Source organism: Eumetopias jubatus, unplaced genomic scaffold, assembly GCF_037043125.1.
Source record: "Eumetopias jubatus isolate StellerSeaLion01/CBP00866 unplaced genomic scaffold, mEumJub1_p1.0 scaffold_5, whole genome shotgun sequence".
NCBI lineage: Eukaryota > Metazoa > Chordata > Mammalia > Carnivora > Otariidae > Eumetopias > Eumetopias jubatus.
The window spans coordinates 48,532,087-48,547,291 of record NW_028274811.1 but is presented as its reverse complement, the minus strand read 5'-3'; the positions used below and the strand labels follow the sequence as shown (position 1 = coordinate 48,547,291).

General features: G+C 34.7%; 1 protein-coding gene across 2 annotated transcripts in view; it reads right to left on the bottom strand.

Moving 5' to 3' along the window:
* The window catches only part of RNF180 (ring finger protein 180), a 155,689-nt gene that overhangs the window by 129,021 nt on the left and 11,463 nt on the right, over nucleotides 1-15,205 (bottom strand). The window contains exons 2-4 of one of the 2 annotated variants that reach the window (XM_028123879.1): nucleotides 7,199-7,294; nucleotides 4,633-5,592; nucleotides 1,629-1,664 (exon numbers count right to left, since the gene is read on the bottom strand). In XM_028123879.1, the coding sequence (XP_027979680.1) occupies nucleotides 1,629-1,664; nucleotides 4,633-5,592; nucleotides 7,199-7,294 (1,092 nt within the window). The remainder of the gene's footprint in view (nucleotides 1-1,628; nucleotides 1,665-4,632; nucleotides 5,593-7,198; nucleotides 7,295-15,205) is intronic. The other variant, XM_088023641.1, reaches the window with a different exon arrangement.

Genomic DNA, 15,205 nt, shown 5'->3' with positions numbered 1-15,205 from the left:
TAGCTATTTCAGCAACAAAAAACAAAAAACAAAAACAAAAAAAAAAAAGAAAGAAGAAAGGAAAAAAAATCTGGATTGGAAAGGAAGAAGTAATGCTGTATTTACTTGCAGACACCATGATGATCTAGTAGAAAATACAATGGAATCTACAAAACAATTACTATTCCTACTAGGTAAGATTAGAAAGGTTGTAAGATAAAAGATCAACATACTAACTCAATTTTATTTCTACATGTTATCAATGAACAACTGGAAATTCAAACTTAAGAAAATAGTACCATTTTACAACAGTATAAAATATGAATACTTAGGGATAAATCTGACAAGATGTCAAAGATCTGTACTTTCAAATAACAAGATACAAAGTCAAAACAAAAATCAGTTGTGTTTCTGTACATTAGCAATATACAATTTTAAACGATTTTTAAAAAATTAACAACATCAAAAAGTAAATAGGCATAAACTAACAAAACATGCACAGGTTCTGAATGCTAAAAAGTGCAAAAATATGGATGAAAGAAATCAAAGACCTAAAGGAAAGAGACGCACCATGTTCGAGGATTAGGAAAATCAACATAGTAATGATTTGTTTTCCCCAAGTTGATCTATAGATTTCATATAATTACAATCAAAATCCCAACAGGATTTTTTTGGTAAATAAGCAGGCAGATTCTAAATTTTTTATGAAAAGGCAAAGGAACTACAATAAATAAAACAAGTTTGAAAAAGAACAATTAAGTTAGGAGAATCACAGAATCCTACTTTATGACTTATTAAAGCTACAATAACTAAGAAAAAGGACTCCTGGCAATTAGACACACAAAAATGAACTGAAGAGAATAGACAGTCCAGAAATAGACCCCCACACATATAGCCAATTGGTCTTCAACAAAGCTGCAAAAGCACATCAATGGACAAAGGTCAGTGTTTTCAACAAATGGTGCTGGAACAATCAAGCACTCTATGTAAAACAATGAACCTCAACCGAAACCTCACACTTTATTAAAAGAAATAAACTCAAAATGAATCATAATTCTTTATGTGAAACTTAAAATTATAAAACTTTTAGATGAAGCCACAGGAAAAAATCTTTATAACCTAGAATTAGGCAAAAGAGGTCTTAGGTATGACACCAATGGCATAATCTGTTAAAAAAAAAAGGGAAATTAGACCATCAAAATTAAATATGTTTGCTATTCAGGGAAAAAAAATTAAGAGACTAAAAGGACAAACTACAGACTCAGAGAAAGTCACATATGCGATGAAAAACTCATAACCAAAATATATAAAGAACTCTTACAACTCAACACAAAGAACACAACCCAATTAAGAATGACCAAAATACTTAAACAGACACTTCCCTAAACAATATATACAAAAGGAAAAATAAGCACATGAAAAATGTTCAACATTATTAGGAAAATGCCATCAGGAAAATGCAAACTAAAACCACAATATGATATGACTACATACCTACTTACAACAATTTAAAAAATATTGAGAATACCAGGTGTGACTCATAGCAAAGGAAATTCTCATATATCATGTCTTGAAATACAAAATGGTATAACCATTTTCCAAACTGGAAGACAATTTGACAGTTTCTTATAAAGTTACATATAACTTACCATACAATCCAGTATTCTCACTCCTGAGTATTTACCCTAGAGAAATGAAAACTTAGGTTCACACGATAACCTGTACAAGAATGTTTTTAACAGCTCTATTCATAATTGCCCAAACTTGGAACAACTCACCTGTCCTGAACAGGTCAATGAACAAACTGGTTTGTTAATATAATAGAATACTACTGAGCAACAAAACAAACAACAGATATATTCAACAACTTGGATGGATCTCATAGGCAACTGTACTGAATAAAAGAAGCCAGTCTCTAGAGGTTATACACTATAAGATTATAATTTTATAGCATTGTGTTATTATTTTACAACATCATCAAAAAGACAAGCTAAAGTAAGAGAGAACAGATGAATGGTTTCCAGAGATTAGAGATAGGACAGGGTATGATTATTAAGATATAATCAAAGCACAATTATAAAGGCACAAGGTAGATTTTGGGGTTGATGGAACTGCTCTGTATCCCCACTGTGGTGGTTGTTATATGAATCTGTGTGTTGAGATAATAGAGCTATATGCCAAGAATAAATCTATTTTATCACATAATAATTACAAAAACTAAAACAGAAACCCAACAAGGCTATGGTGAATAAAAAAAGAGGTTTGCTCAGCACTGTCTTTCTCCAAAGTAGAAGTTTAATTAACATCTGTTGAATAAAACACTGAAAATTGGTTGTAGTTTCTATTTCAATATTAATCTCACTTATACCCTTAAGCTTCAAAAATTTAAATAACTTTTTGTAGTGTCATTAACATTTTCTATCATGGTATCTGCCACATAAAGATGTCTAGTTTGTGAAAAAAAAATTACTAAAAATATCAAATGAAAGTCAGAAATCTAGATTTCCCAACCAATTATTTTAAACTTATCATTAAGAATAGGTAACCTTTCCTTTATATCTTGTATGCTTATTTTCCTTATTTAAAAAAGGGCAGGAGGTACCTGGGTGGCTCAGTCGGGTAGGTGCTGGACTCTTGTTTCAGCTCAGATCTCTCTCTCTCCCTCTGCCCCTCCCCTGACTTCTGTGAGCGCTCTCTCTCTAAAATAAATAAGTCTTTAAAAAAATAAAAAAGACCAGGATCTGCACTGAAGTCATTACTCAAAGGCATGGTATATGAAACACATACTTGATAAATGTTTACAGAATTAACTACTCTTTACTAAACATGGAATGAGCTGAAGAGCTAAGCCATTAATTTAGCTCAGATATGAAATCTTTCCAAGACTTATCTTTTTGCTTGAATTAGCAAAACTGTTAAAAATTCTTCTTTTGGGCTCTAAGCGGGGTGTGCACTCACATCACTAACTCATGTCATTTTCATGCTGCTACAGACTTTTAAATTTTCTTTGCTAAGGAGGCATTCGGCATTTGTTTGTCAGGAGCTCCTGTGCAACCGAACCTCCTAGGACCCTGCCCTATTACTCCCTATACTGACCTGCCAGGTCTGACTAGAACTCATTCATTCTGATCAATTAGCCAAGCAGTTTGGCTAAATCACATGTATGTGAATGAATAAAAGTAGCTTTATTAAAAAACAAAACAAAACACTGATGTTGGTCTTACTTAGCTTTAAATTGTATAAAAATAGTGTTCCTATGCTGGAAAATAATCAGTAATATAGTTTAAGTTTTCAGAAGTATCCAGCTCAAGAATTAAACACATTTTTTAAATTGCAAAGATGTTATTTGCACATATTTATAGTACAGAGCAAGTATAATTTTTATACTTTTTAAATTTCTATTTGTTAGAGAATTATTTTAAGCCCTCTACATTGTTTTTAAGGTTGACTTTCTGAATATTCACTTAACATATGACCATCTCCAATTTGTCTATGGGTTTAAGTCAAATTTTCAATAAAAGATATTGTATTTTATAGCTTCAATAAATTAACCATGAAGTATATTACAGCGGTGCTAAAATATATTCATTTTTCACATTCTACAATCTATGCTTTGATGTCACATTACACCATCACTTGCAAGTAAACCAAACTACAATGCTCTCGTCAGCATGCAGTCAAAAATATAATTACCTATAATTAAACTATCTAACCAAACAATGAAAAATAATGAACCTGATTGAAGCACTTGATGCAGTAATTTTATTCTATTCAGTCTGACTAGGATCATAAGCAATGAGTTTGCTTAATTGTTTAAAAAAATGAACTATTATGCAAAGTTGCAGCTTTCTATATTTAAGCTCTGTGGACATTGTTAATATTCAACATACTGATTAATGAGGATTGCTATTTATTATGAACAAGTAGGTACCAAAGGCAATTTGCAAATAAAAGTTTACGTAGAAACATACTGGTCCTCAAACTTCCAAATTTTCATGAGCACCTCATCCATTGGCTTTAATTGGTCTCCAGAGCACCTGCAATTTATTGTTCAATACCTTCGCATAACCATTTTTGCACATATCATTATAGGTACAGGAGTTTAAACCATAGACAAGCACATACTCCTATAAAATTACAGTAAGGGTCAGTTATTATTAAGATAAACTTCACAAATTAGTAGAGTTAACCGTATCTGGATCATATGAGCACATAATTACATAATGTTCCTTGAAAATATCCATTTAAGTTAAAAGTGATGAAAGTCAATGAATTTGTCACTAGATTGAATTAGAAAAACTTCTTTGTTTCAACCTAACCTGAAATAAAATCTTGCAAATAATCCCAACATGAATAAATTTAAAATGTATGATGATCTCGTCCCAATATCATGAGATTAATATTCATATAAAATATTAGAATTAAGGAAATCTTCACAAAGGTACATTTTCTAAACATATGTGAACACAGAGACAGGTTTATACTTGCCAATTTTAAGAGAGGTGCATGATTATTAAGTTCACCTAGACAGTAATGTCATTTCAACACTCATTAAAACCATGTTTTTATAATAAAGGTATTCAAAGTTAGCTCCTCTCTCCAAACCCCAAGATTCACAACACGGAATTTTTAGTAAACTCTTCATAAAATTACCTGCTTCTGTAGCCATCTTTCATGCCTTCGTTGTTTCCTTCTCAGATTTTTCAACTTGCTCCTTTCTCTCTTACTGAGCCTCTGATTAATGGCCCCCAAGGAGAAACTGCCCGAGCGTAGGAAGTCCAGTGCAGAGAGGGGCTCTTCCTGGTCCGAGGCCTCCAGCATGCTCCTGCCAGCTGAGGGCAGGTCCATCAGGAAAGTCAGGTTGTTAGAACTCGCATGGTCAGAGTACACTGCAGAAGCTTCTAGACCACACTGAAATTCTCCTCCTCTTTGTGTCTGGGTCTCACGGGGAGCCACTGAAAATCTTTGCAGCAGCATATTAGGATCAAAATTGGATGAAATCTGAAAGGAACAGTTATTTTTACTAGATTCTAAAGGCAAGCCAGAAAGGTGAATAGGCTGTGTTTCATTTAGCCTGGGACAGGCAGTAGTCTTACTATGTATTTTATAAAATGTGGGTAATAAAGTCAGTTTCTCACTGATGTTCAGATCCAAACTATGTGATTTCCTATGAAAAGCTCTTGTAGTGCATCTGCCAGTCACAAGCTGAGGAACAAAAAGCTGGTATTTTGGATCTGATGCTTTGAAGAGCAGTTTTTCATTCTTCATCTGAAAATATGTTGACCGTACCTCCAGGCAGAGTGCTTCTGTTAATCTTCCAGGGCCATTATTATTTTGGGCCATATTTAAAAACCCGTGATTTCTGTTTCTGGAGGCGCCACCTGTCAGCGGAGTTTCCTTGTCACAACCTGACTGAACTCTAGGATGTGACAAGTATTTCAGCGATGGTCTCATTAGTCGGCCTGCCCGTGTTGGCTGATAATCGGTCCAGCTCTTAGAGAGATGTACAGCTGCAAGCTGGCCACAGGAACATTTTGGAGTGCTGACAAAATTAAAGCCCCCTAAACGGGCCCCACAGAAAGGGCAATTCAGTTTTCCAACTGTCCACTGGGCCTACAGGTAATAAAGGAAAGTAAGACAATGCTTTCATTGTAAAGTAATCAAAGAGAATGTGAGTCGTATTTTTTTTTAAAGCCAATCACATGAAAGTTTTCTATGCCACAGAAAAGGCTAGCTTTCTGTTTTCTGATTGGTAGACAGAACAGTAAAGGGAAAAAAGCCTTCTAATAAATAGAGATAAGCAATTCCAAAGTTCTAGAATGATAACATATTGCACATCACGCCCATCTCAACAATACCCCTAAGCATTCTGAAAGAGTCTCTTAAACAATAGGTTGAATATGGATATAGTGTGAACTAATGAAAAGAGAAATACACTATGGAACCAGGAAGCAAATCAGTCTACAGAGCTTAATTTGCAAGTAAAATCTCACAGAAAAGTGTCTGTTTTGATACCCTTCTTGCATACCAAACACTGTGGGAGGGAACTTTACCCAACCAACAGAATAAAGCTCTTCCTGCCTTTTTACATAAAACCAAAAGATATTGGTTGTATACGTAAGAGTGCATTTTCTATATTCAAGTGTAAAATTAATAATGAACTGGCTTAAAATTATTTTTTTCAGGAGAGATAGTGGAATATCTGCAGCACCCTCATACATGTTGTAAAGTTCAGGACAGTTAAAACCAGCGCACTGGCATGTTCCCAGGAAATCATTACAATGCGAAAATGAATGCAGAGGATATCTATCAAATGTTATTTTTTAACAACAACAAAGTCAGTGGAGAATGGCAACTACATTTTTTTAAAAAAATCACATTACTTATACTTTTCTAATACTTGCTTCAAAATGTGAGAAATAATACCATACTGTTAACAAGGTGAGTTCCTGCTCTTATAATATTTCATTAAGGAGCCCTAAAAATGTGGTAATTTGATTTTGATTGTACCACTGAGAATCATTAATTATCCAGTTTATTTTATATATGTATGCATACATGAATAATATAGGATATTTCATTTACTCGGGAGGCATTGTTCTAGGTGCTGGAGGTACAGTAATAAACAGAAGAGAAAAACTTCTGACTTTATGGAATTTTTATTCGAGTAGGGGAGCTAGGCAATTAACAAGAGCAGTAAGCAATACATGTATGCGGGTAAGTGTGTGCGTGTGTGTGTATGTATGCGTATAGTTATGTCTATATTTATATAGGTCATATATTCTCATGCATATTTACAAGTACTATATATTGCATATTGTATGTGTATGTAAAATATAAATAGCTATATAAGTCAGAGAAGGGAGAAAGGAAGTGTGAAGAGCGATAATAGTGGAGTAGGGCAACAGAGAGTTTGCACAGGCAATGCCTCACTGTGAATAAAGATATATGGAAATAAGGGAAGCAGTAAATAACTGTGAGAAGAGCAATCAAGGAAGGGGGAAATAGCATGTTCTGAAGTCTGAGACCTAAAAGTACCTGCAACACTCCAGGAATAATGAAGAAGCCAGTAGGTGTAATCAAGAGTTACAGACCCTTTCTTATCTCTTGAAACAATTCATTCAAGAAAAATAGCTCTAGAATGAGGATAAAAAATCCTGAAAGTAGTAAATTCCTAATTTACTACTATTCCTAAGTACTCAGAAATTAAGGAACTTACTTTTTGTATTAGGCAGTTTATCCATTCTGGAAGAGCTTCTATATCCATGTGCCACACATTACAAATACTTTGATCATCAGCAGAATCATGTCTATCCTGTTGTATCAAAATGCATGATATTAGTCGTTACCAGTTCCAGATTTATGTAACAAATTTCACATTTGAGTAAAACATAAAAATATAAATTCAGTTTTAGATAGGAAGAAAATATACACTGCTCTCCTCTTCTCATACCCATCCCTAAAACAAACTCACAAAGCCAAAAACAAATTTTCAGGGAATAACCATTTGTGAATTAAAAAAAAAAAAGCCTCCATTTCATTGATTTCATCAAATTAAATTTAAAATTTTGCAAAAAGTCACTCAATAGACAAATCTGGCACCCTATTCTTTTTCCTGTGTGTGAGGAAAAAATAATGCCATTCATGACAACTTTCCCAGGTCTTTAATCCCTGATTCCATCTGGACTCTACTAATGATAATAAAGAAGTTGCTATATAATCTATTGAGATACTCAAAGTACAACAGGATGGGGGAGAAGAATAATTGCATAGGCAAGTAGAAAAGCCTCAACTAAATTTCAGCTGCATTAGAACAAAATAATTTTAGAGAGAGATAACTTTGGCTTTCTGAAACAGATGTGTAGAAATAAATGTGATATACAGGTGAAACTATATACATATCAGAAAAATGCAGGGCAGGCCAGCATGGAGATATAGGACTCTTTATTACCTTAGCAAACCTTAGGCCAATTTGCCTTTACCTCTCTGGGTCTCAGTTTCTTCCCCTGTAAAAAAACTCTAGACAATTGCTAAGCTCCCTTCTGGGTATACAAAATTTCATTTTATGATGGCAGAATAGAGTTTCTTGAGAACAGGGAAAAATAAGGCTTCTGTCCACATACCCATTCCCAGGATCAGATTTTACATAGAAGTAGCTTTTCCAAGTTGCCAAAGCACAATGCTTTTTAGATTTCACCAGCAGTGGCATTATTAGATACTATAATTAGATTAACAAAATAAGTAAGGAAATTGCTAGACATACCTGCTAAGTCTGTATTCACAGTGACAAGAATGAAACAAGACAGAATCTCTTTAAGAACCTTTGCTGAATAATCTACATTAGATTGTGACTTGGAACCAAGATCACCCAGAATTTCTAGGTTTAATTTCCCAAGTTGGTTCCTTTGGGACCTATATCACTTTTCTCTTCCATGAATACATCTTAAGATACTAAACGGTGGCCCAGTATACAAGAAAAGTTTCAGTATGATTTATTTACATATCAGAAAGATCTATAAAGAAACCATCTTTATCTGATTTCTGTCAGGCTCCCAAAAAACCACAAATTAATTAAAATGGGAAAGGGACATGAGCTATTGTTCTCTGTTAGACCACATTTCATTATTTCATATACTGTACACAACTGTATTTTATATACTATAAACAACAGGGCTAAGCGAAATTCAAGATTGTAACAGGGAAAAAATACTTTTGTTAAAAGGTCTGAAAATTTTCCATTTGTCATGTTTCAAAAATCAACAACACAGGTTGAAAATATTTCAAAGGCAAATATAAAGTCTGCTGAGAAGGGTTTATAGTGGGCCAAAGAGAAACTTTATAATTTTATTAATGATGCCTGAACTCTAAATCTGGCTAACAGAATGCAACTTACCACGTGAATAGTAAGAATATATAAGGGCAAGGTAAGTCCATGTCAAAATAAAGAAGGTATTATTGAACAGAAGCAAAGTTAGGAAGAGAGGAGGAGATACTAGGAACAGTCTCTAGCTCCATCATCTTAGTGCTCCCTAATACCTGTGTCCTCACAAGAGCGTCGGGCAGGCATACAAAGCTTTATTTTATTCTAGATTCTCATAAAATGAAAGAAGGAAAAATTCAGGCAGAGGGAAGTAACTACTGGTTTGAAGATAGTAAAGTGAGTACATATTCTAGTCTATCCTCCCTCTCAAAACAAAGAACCTATCAAAGACAGTTACAGAAAGTAACCAAGAGCTGAACTAGAAAATATAGATGGGGAGATTTCAGTGAACCAGAAATTATGAGGAGCCTCTGAAAAATCGAGAAAACAGCAGCACAATGTATCCAAGTTCCAAGTACAGAATAGATGAGAACAACACAAAGAATGGTCCATATCAAAGTGGTGAAAACCAGAAACAGAAAAAGGCCCTGGGGTATTTTTATCAGGGGTGGAATGGATGTTTGTCTGTCTCCAGGCAAAAGGTATACGTGAGGAAGAGAGAAATAGGGCAACATCCCAGGAGGGCTGGAAATGCCTAGAAAAAATGGAAAGAATTTGCAGCAAGTCCAGAAGATGAGCTACTGAGGATCAATCTCTATTCTTGCTGAAAATAGTACCATGACATGTAAAGAATGTGAGCTAGATTTGTTTGTACTAATAAGATACACATCTATTACATACTGTTTGTTATTTTTAAAAAGTCAAGTGAAAGAGAAATAACCGCACTCTGAGCTATACTATTAAAAGCATATACAGCCTAAAAATAAGCAGTATTACAACTTTTCTAAGGAAACAAACATAAATAGAAAAAGTGCCTAAGAGGCCATGTACCAAGTTGACAACATTGGTTAGATGTGAAGGAAGAAAGACCAAGATTAGAAGTTACTAAAAGGAAACTTTAACTTTCTCATTATTGCTTTAATGGGAGAATATATTATATTAGATAATTAAAATTTTACTTGAAAATTGATTCAAGTAAAAATAAAATAAACTACTTCTGATTCTGGCAAGGCAGAACTAAGTGGTATTGGACATGCTCTCAGCATTATAATAGATAACACTAGGTAAAATATATTAAAAAATTGTTTTAAGATGTTGGGCAAAAGAACCGCAGGACTGTGATCCCTGAGAGAAGAAACATAAATGAGGTGAGCCTTAAAAATCACCCTTGATTTCTGCCCTAGGGAACTTTCAGAATCTTGATGGAGGGAGGAGGACCCAAGATCATAGCACCCTTGTTAATAAAATGAAGACTGGATTGAAGTATATAGAGGCTAAATAGCTAGAGTTTATAGGACACTGTATTGACAAGGAGAAGCCTACAAACAGAAAAAGTTCCAGATAATTGCATAAAGATTCCTCTGAATCTTTGAATACCAGTAGGAACACATGTTGCGTGAGATACGAGAGAACCAGATAAAGAAAATTTACCAAGGAAAAGACATCTACTAGTCTTACATCTACAGTAAACTTTATTGACACAGGGCTCACAGCAAGTAGGGAAGATGTTCATGTTCCAATTAGCTAGAGTAGAAAGATCTCACTGAACATCTCAGGTATTTAGGGGATTCCAGAAGAGTCCTGCCTTAAAGAGGAGAGCTAAATTAGCCCTAGAGTAAAGGCTACTAAAAAAAATCCTATAAAAACTTAAAAATAAGCCTGCAAAAGATGAAATTCAATCACTAGTAACTTATATGCCTGCTAAAACACTCTTTAAAGCAAGACAATAATATTCACTCAGTAGTATTAAATCTAACTGTCCAACCTACCAAAAAAAGAAAATATGTGCAAAGCAAAAATGACCCATAACCAAGAAAAAAAAAAACTGATCAATGGAAATATACCCAGAAAAAGGTGAAAATGACTGAATAAGCAGATAAAGACATTAAATCAGCTATTATAAATATATTCAAGTACTAAAAGTAAAACACAAGTAAAACAAAAAGTCTTAAACACCAAACGGTATATCTAAAGATACAAACTCTATCTGAAATGAAAAATGGACTATTGTGTCAACTACACTCAGATAAAAAATAAGATGTAAATTAAAAAAAGTTTCCTTTTCCATTTTCTGAGTTTTTATCATGAATGGGTATTGAGTTTTATTAAATAATTTTTCCACATGTATCAAAATGTTCATTTTTTTCCTTCTGTATTCTACTAGTATATTGAATTATATTACTGGTTTTTTAATGCTAAACCAATTTTTATTCCTGAGATATACACCGCTATTTCTTCCCTAGTTCTTTTAAAGGTATTTTGTAGTTTTCAATAGACAGGTCTTATACATAATGTGTACATTTATTCCTAAGTTGTTCATGTTTTTTGATGCAGCTATGACTGGTATTTTACAAGTTGCCTATTGCAGTCTTCCGTGGCCAGTTTAAATAGAGTTAAATTAGCATACTGACCTTATACTCTTTAGCTTGTAGGGTTTGTTTCTATGAAATAGTTTTTATTTCACCTTCATTTACAACATTTTATGTACAGTAAAATTACCCTGTAGTATACAGTCCCCTGGGTTTTGAGAAATGCATAGGGTTGACTATACATAATTACAAGCAAGATATGAAACAGTTCCACTATCTTCCTCAAATTCTTGCATGCTGGCCCTTCATAGTCATATCTTCCTCCCCATTTCCCGGTCTGTCCTCCATCCCCATAGTTTTATTATGCTGGCTCACCTTGTTCAAGTGGGACAGTCAGTTCAACAACGCTGTAACTTCAACTCCCCCTGAATCCCAGTTCAGCTTCTCCACCTCTGGGCCAGAGGGATGCATATCTAACTCTATGATGAAGGGGTCTAGTTTTTCTGACACATATTTACAATATCAAGATCAGAGACAATGAAAGTGGCTTAGGTTTCAATTCATCCTCTTGGTTGCCAGCTTTTCCTTGCTCTTCCCTACTTTACATTTATCTTCCTGTCTGTCAGCACACACTGTGTTCCTGGGTCTTAGGGGTTTAGCCATCTCCATGCTCCTGCTCTTTCTGGTTATAATTCTGGGTCTAGAATGTTTTTCATGTTTTTATTTGATTATAGTTGACACTATAGTTATATTTGATTATAGTTGATTATTTGATTGTGTATCAAAAATATTTTATTAGTTTCAGGTGTACGACACAGTGATTTGACAAGTTTATATGTTATGGTATGCTCACCGTAAGTGTAGCTATTATCTGTCACCATATAACATAGTCCCTATGTTGTATCTTTTATCCCTATGACTTATTCATTCCAGAGTTGTAAGTCTCTATCTTCCACTCCCCTTCATTTTGCCCATCCTCTCAACCCCTTCCCTCTGGCAAACATCAGTTTGTTCTCTGTATTTATGGGTCTGATTCTGGTTTTTGTTTGTTCATTTTTAAAAATTCTACAAATGAGAGAAATCATATGGTATTAGTCTTTCTCAGTCTGACTTATTTTACTTAGCATAATACCCTTTAGGTGCATCCATGTTGTGGCAAATGGCAAGATCTCATCAGTCTCTTCAATAAATACCGCTGGGAAAACTGGACAGCTACATGCAAAAGAATGAAACTTGACCACATTCTAACACCATACAAACGGACACACACAAAAACCCCTCAAAATGGATTAAAGACCTAAATATGACACCTAAAACCACAAAAATCCTAGAAGAGAATATGGGCAGTAATTTCTTTGACATTGGCCATAGCAATGTTTTTCTAGATATGTCTCCTAAAGCAAGGGAAACAAAAGAAAAAAATAAACTGTTGGGACTATGTCAAAATAAAAAAAACTTTTGTACAAGCAAAGGAAAGCATCAGCAAAACCAAAAGGCAACCTACTGAGTGGGAGAAGATATTTGCAAATGATATATCCAATAAGGGGTTAATCTCCAAAATATACAAAGAACTTATGTAACTCCACCACCAAAAAACCCCGAAAACAATCCAATGAAAAAAATGGGCAGAACTCACGAGTAGACATTTTTCCAGATGGCCAACAGACCCCTGAAAAGATGCTCAACATCAGTAATCATCAGGAAAATGCAAATCAAAACCACAATGAGGTATCACCTTACACCTGTCAGAAGGGCTAAAATAAAAAGCTCAAGAAATAATAGGTGTTGAGAAGGATGTGGAGAAAAAAGTACTTGGCGAGCACTGTTGGTGGGAATATAAATTGGTACAGTCACTGTGGAAAACAGTATGGAGGCTCTTTAAAAAATTAAAAATAGAAGTACCATATGATCCAGTAATTCCACTAATGGGTAATTTACCTGCCCCCTCTCCAAAAAACAATGAAAACACTACTTTGAAAAGACAGATACACATTTATGTTTATTGCAGCCTTACTTATAATAGCCAAGATATGGAAGCAATCTAAGTGTTGACTGACAGACGACTGGATAAAGGTGTGGTACACATATACAATTTATCCTCACTATTTCTATACCACACTGTATTGATGGTCCAAGTCAGCAGAGTATGGCAGGAAAAAGAAAAGAGACACACAGATTAAAAATAAACAAAACAAGATACAACTTCTCATCCACTAAGATGGCTAATAAAGAAAAAAATAACAGAGAACATAAGTGATGAAGACAAAGAAATAAAATAGTGATACATGCTATAACACGGATAAACCTTGCAAACATTATGCTGAGTAAAAGAAGGCAGACACAGAAGGCTACATATTGTAGGACTGCACTAATGTAAAATATCCAGAGTCTAGTGCATCTATAGATATAAAGCAGATCAGTAGCTGCCTGGGCTTTGGGGGAAGGGTAAATGGAGAGTGACAGCTTAATGAGTATGAGCTTTCCTCTTGGGAGGATGAAAATGTTCTGGAATTAGACAGTGATGATGGCTGTGCAACACTGTAAATGTACTAAATATCACTAGTAAATTTTATATTATGTATATTTTAGCACAATTTTTAAAAAAGAACAATGTAACATTTTTATTCACAGTCAACATAATATGAGGAAGATACTAAGGGATTCACCAAAAGGCTGTTTAAATTAAGAAATTTGCATAATATCAGTATACAATGTCAATATAAATTTTTGTGTGTCACATTTCTGTATATTAACAACAAATAATAGGAACGAAAATGTTTAAAATATCATTTAGATTTCCTGAGATTAAGAATTGGAGGGTATGTGCTATGGTGAGCGCTGTGAATTGTGTAAGACTGTTGAATCACAGACCTGTACCTCTGAAACAAATAATATATTATAGGTTAAAAAAAAAAAAAAGAAGATAGTAGGAAGGGAAAAATGAAGGGGGGGAAATCGGAGGGGGAGACAAACCATGAGAGACTGTGGACTCTGAGAAACAAACTGAGGGTTCTAGAGGGGAGGGGGTGGGGGGATGGGTTAGCCTGGTGACAGGTATTAAAGAGGGCATGTTCTGCGTGGAGCACTGGGTGTTATACGCAAACAATGAATCATGGAACACTACATCAAAAACTAATGATGTAATGTATGGTGATTAACATAATTTAAAAAAAAGAAAAACACAAGTGTGATTGGAAAAAAAAAATCACTTAGAAAAGCATCCAAAAACATGACCCCATTAGGTATAAATTTAATGGAATATATTTAAGACCTGTCCACTGAAAACTACAGAACACTATACAAAGAAATTAAAGAAGACCTAATTGAACCAAGGTATATACCATGTTTTTAAGAGATCAGTTCTTCCCAGATTAATTTACAGATTCACCACAATCCCATTCAAAATCCCAGCAGGCTTACTACTGGGTATTTACCCCAAAGATACAAATGTAGGGATCCGAAGGGGTATGTGCACCCCCATGTTTATAGCAGCAATGTCCACAATAGCCAAACTGTGGAAAGAGCCAAGATGTCCATCGACAGATGAATGGATAAAGAAGATGTGGTGTGTGTATATATGTGTGTGTGTGTGTGTGTGTGTGTGTGTGTGTGTGTGTGTGTGTGTGTGTATACACACACACACATATACACACAATGGAATATTATGCAGCCATCAAAAGGAATGAGATCTTGCCATTTGCAACGACGTGGATGGAACTGGAGGGTGTTATGCTGAGTGAAATAAGTCCATCAGAGAAAGACATGTATCATATGACCTCACTGATATGAGGAATTCTTAATCTCAGGAAACAAACTGAGGGTTGCTGGAGTGGTGGGGGGTGGGAGGGATGGGGTGGCTGGGTGATAGACATTGGGGAGGGTATGTGCTATGGTGAGCGCTGTGAATTGTGCAAGACTGTTGAATCACAGATCTGTA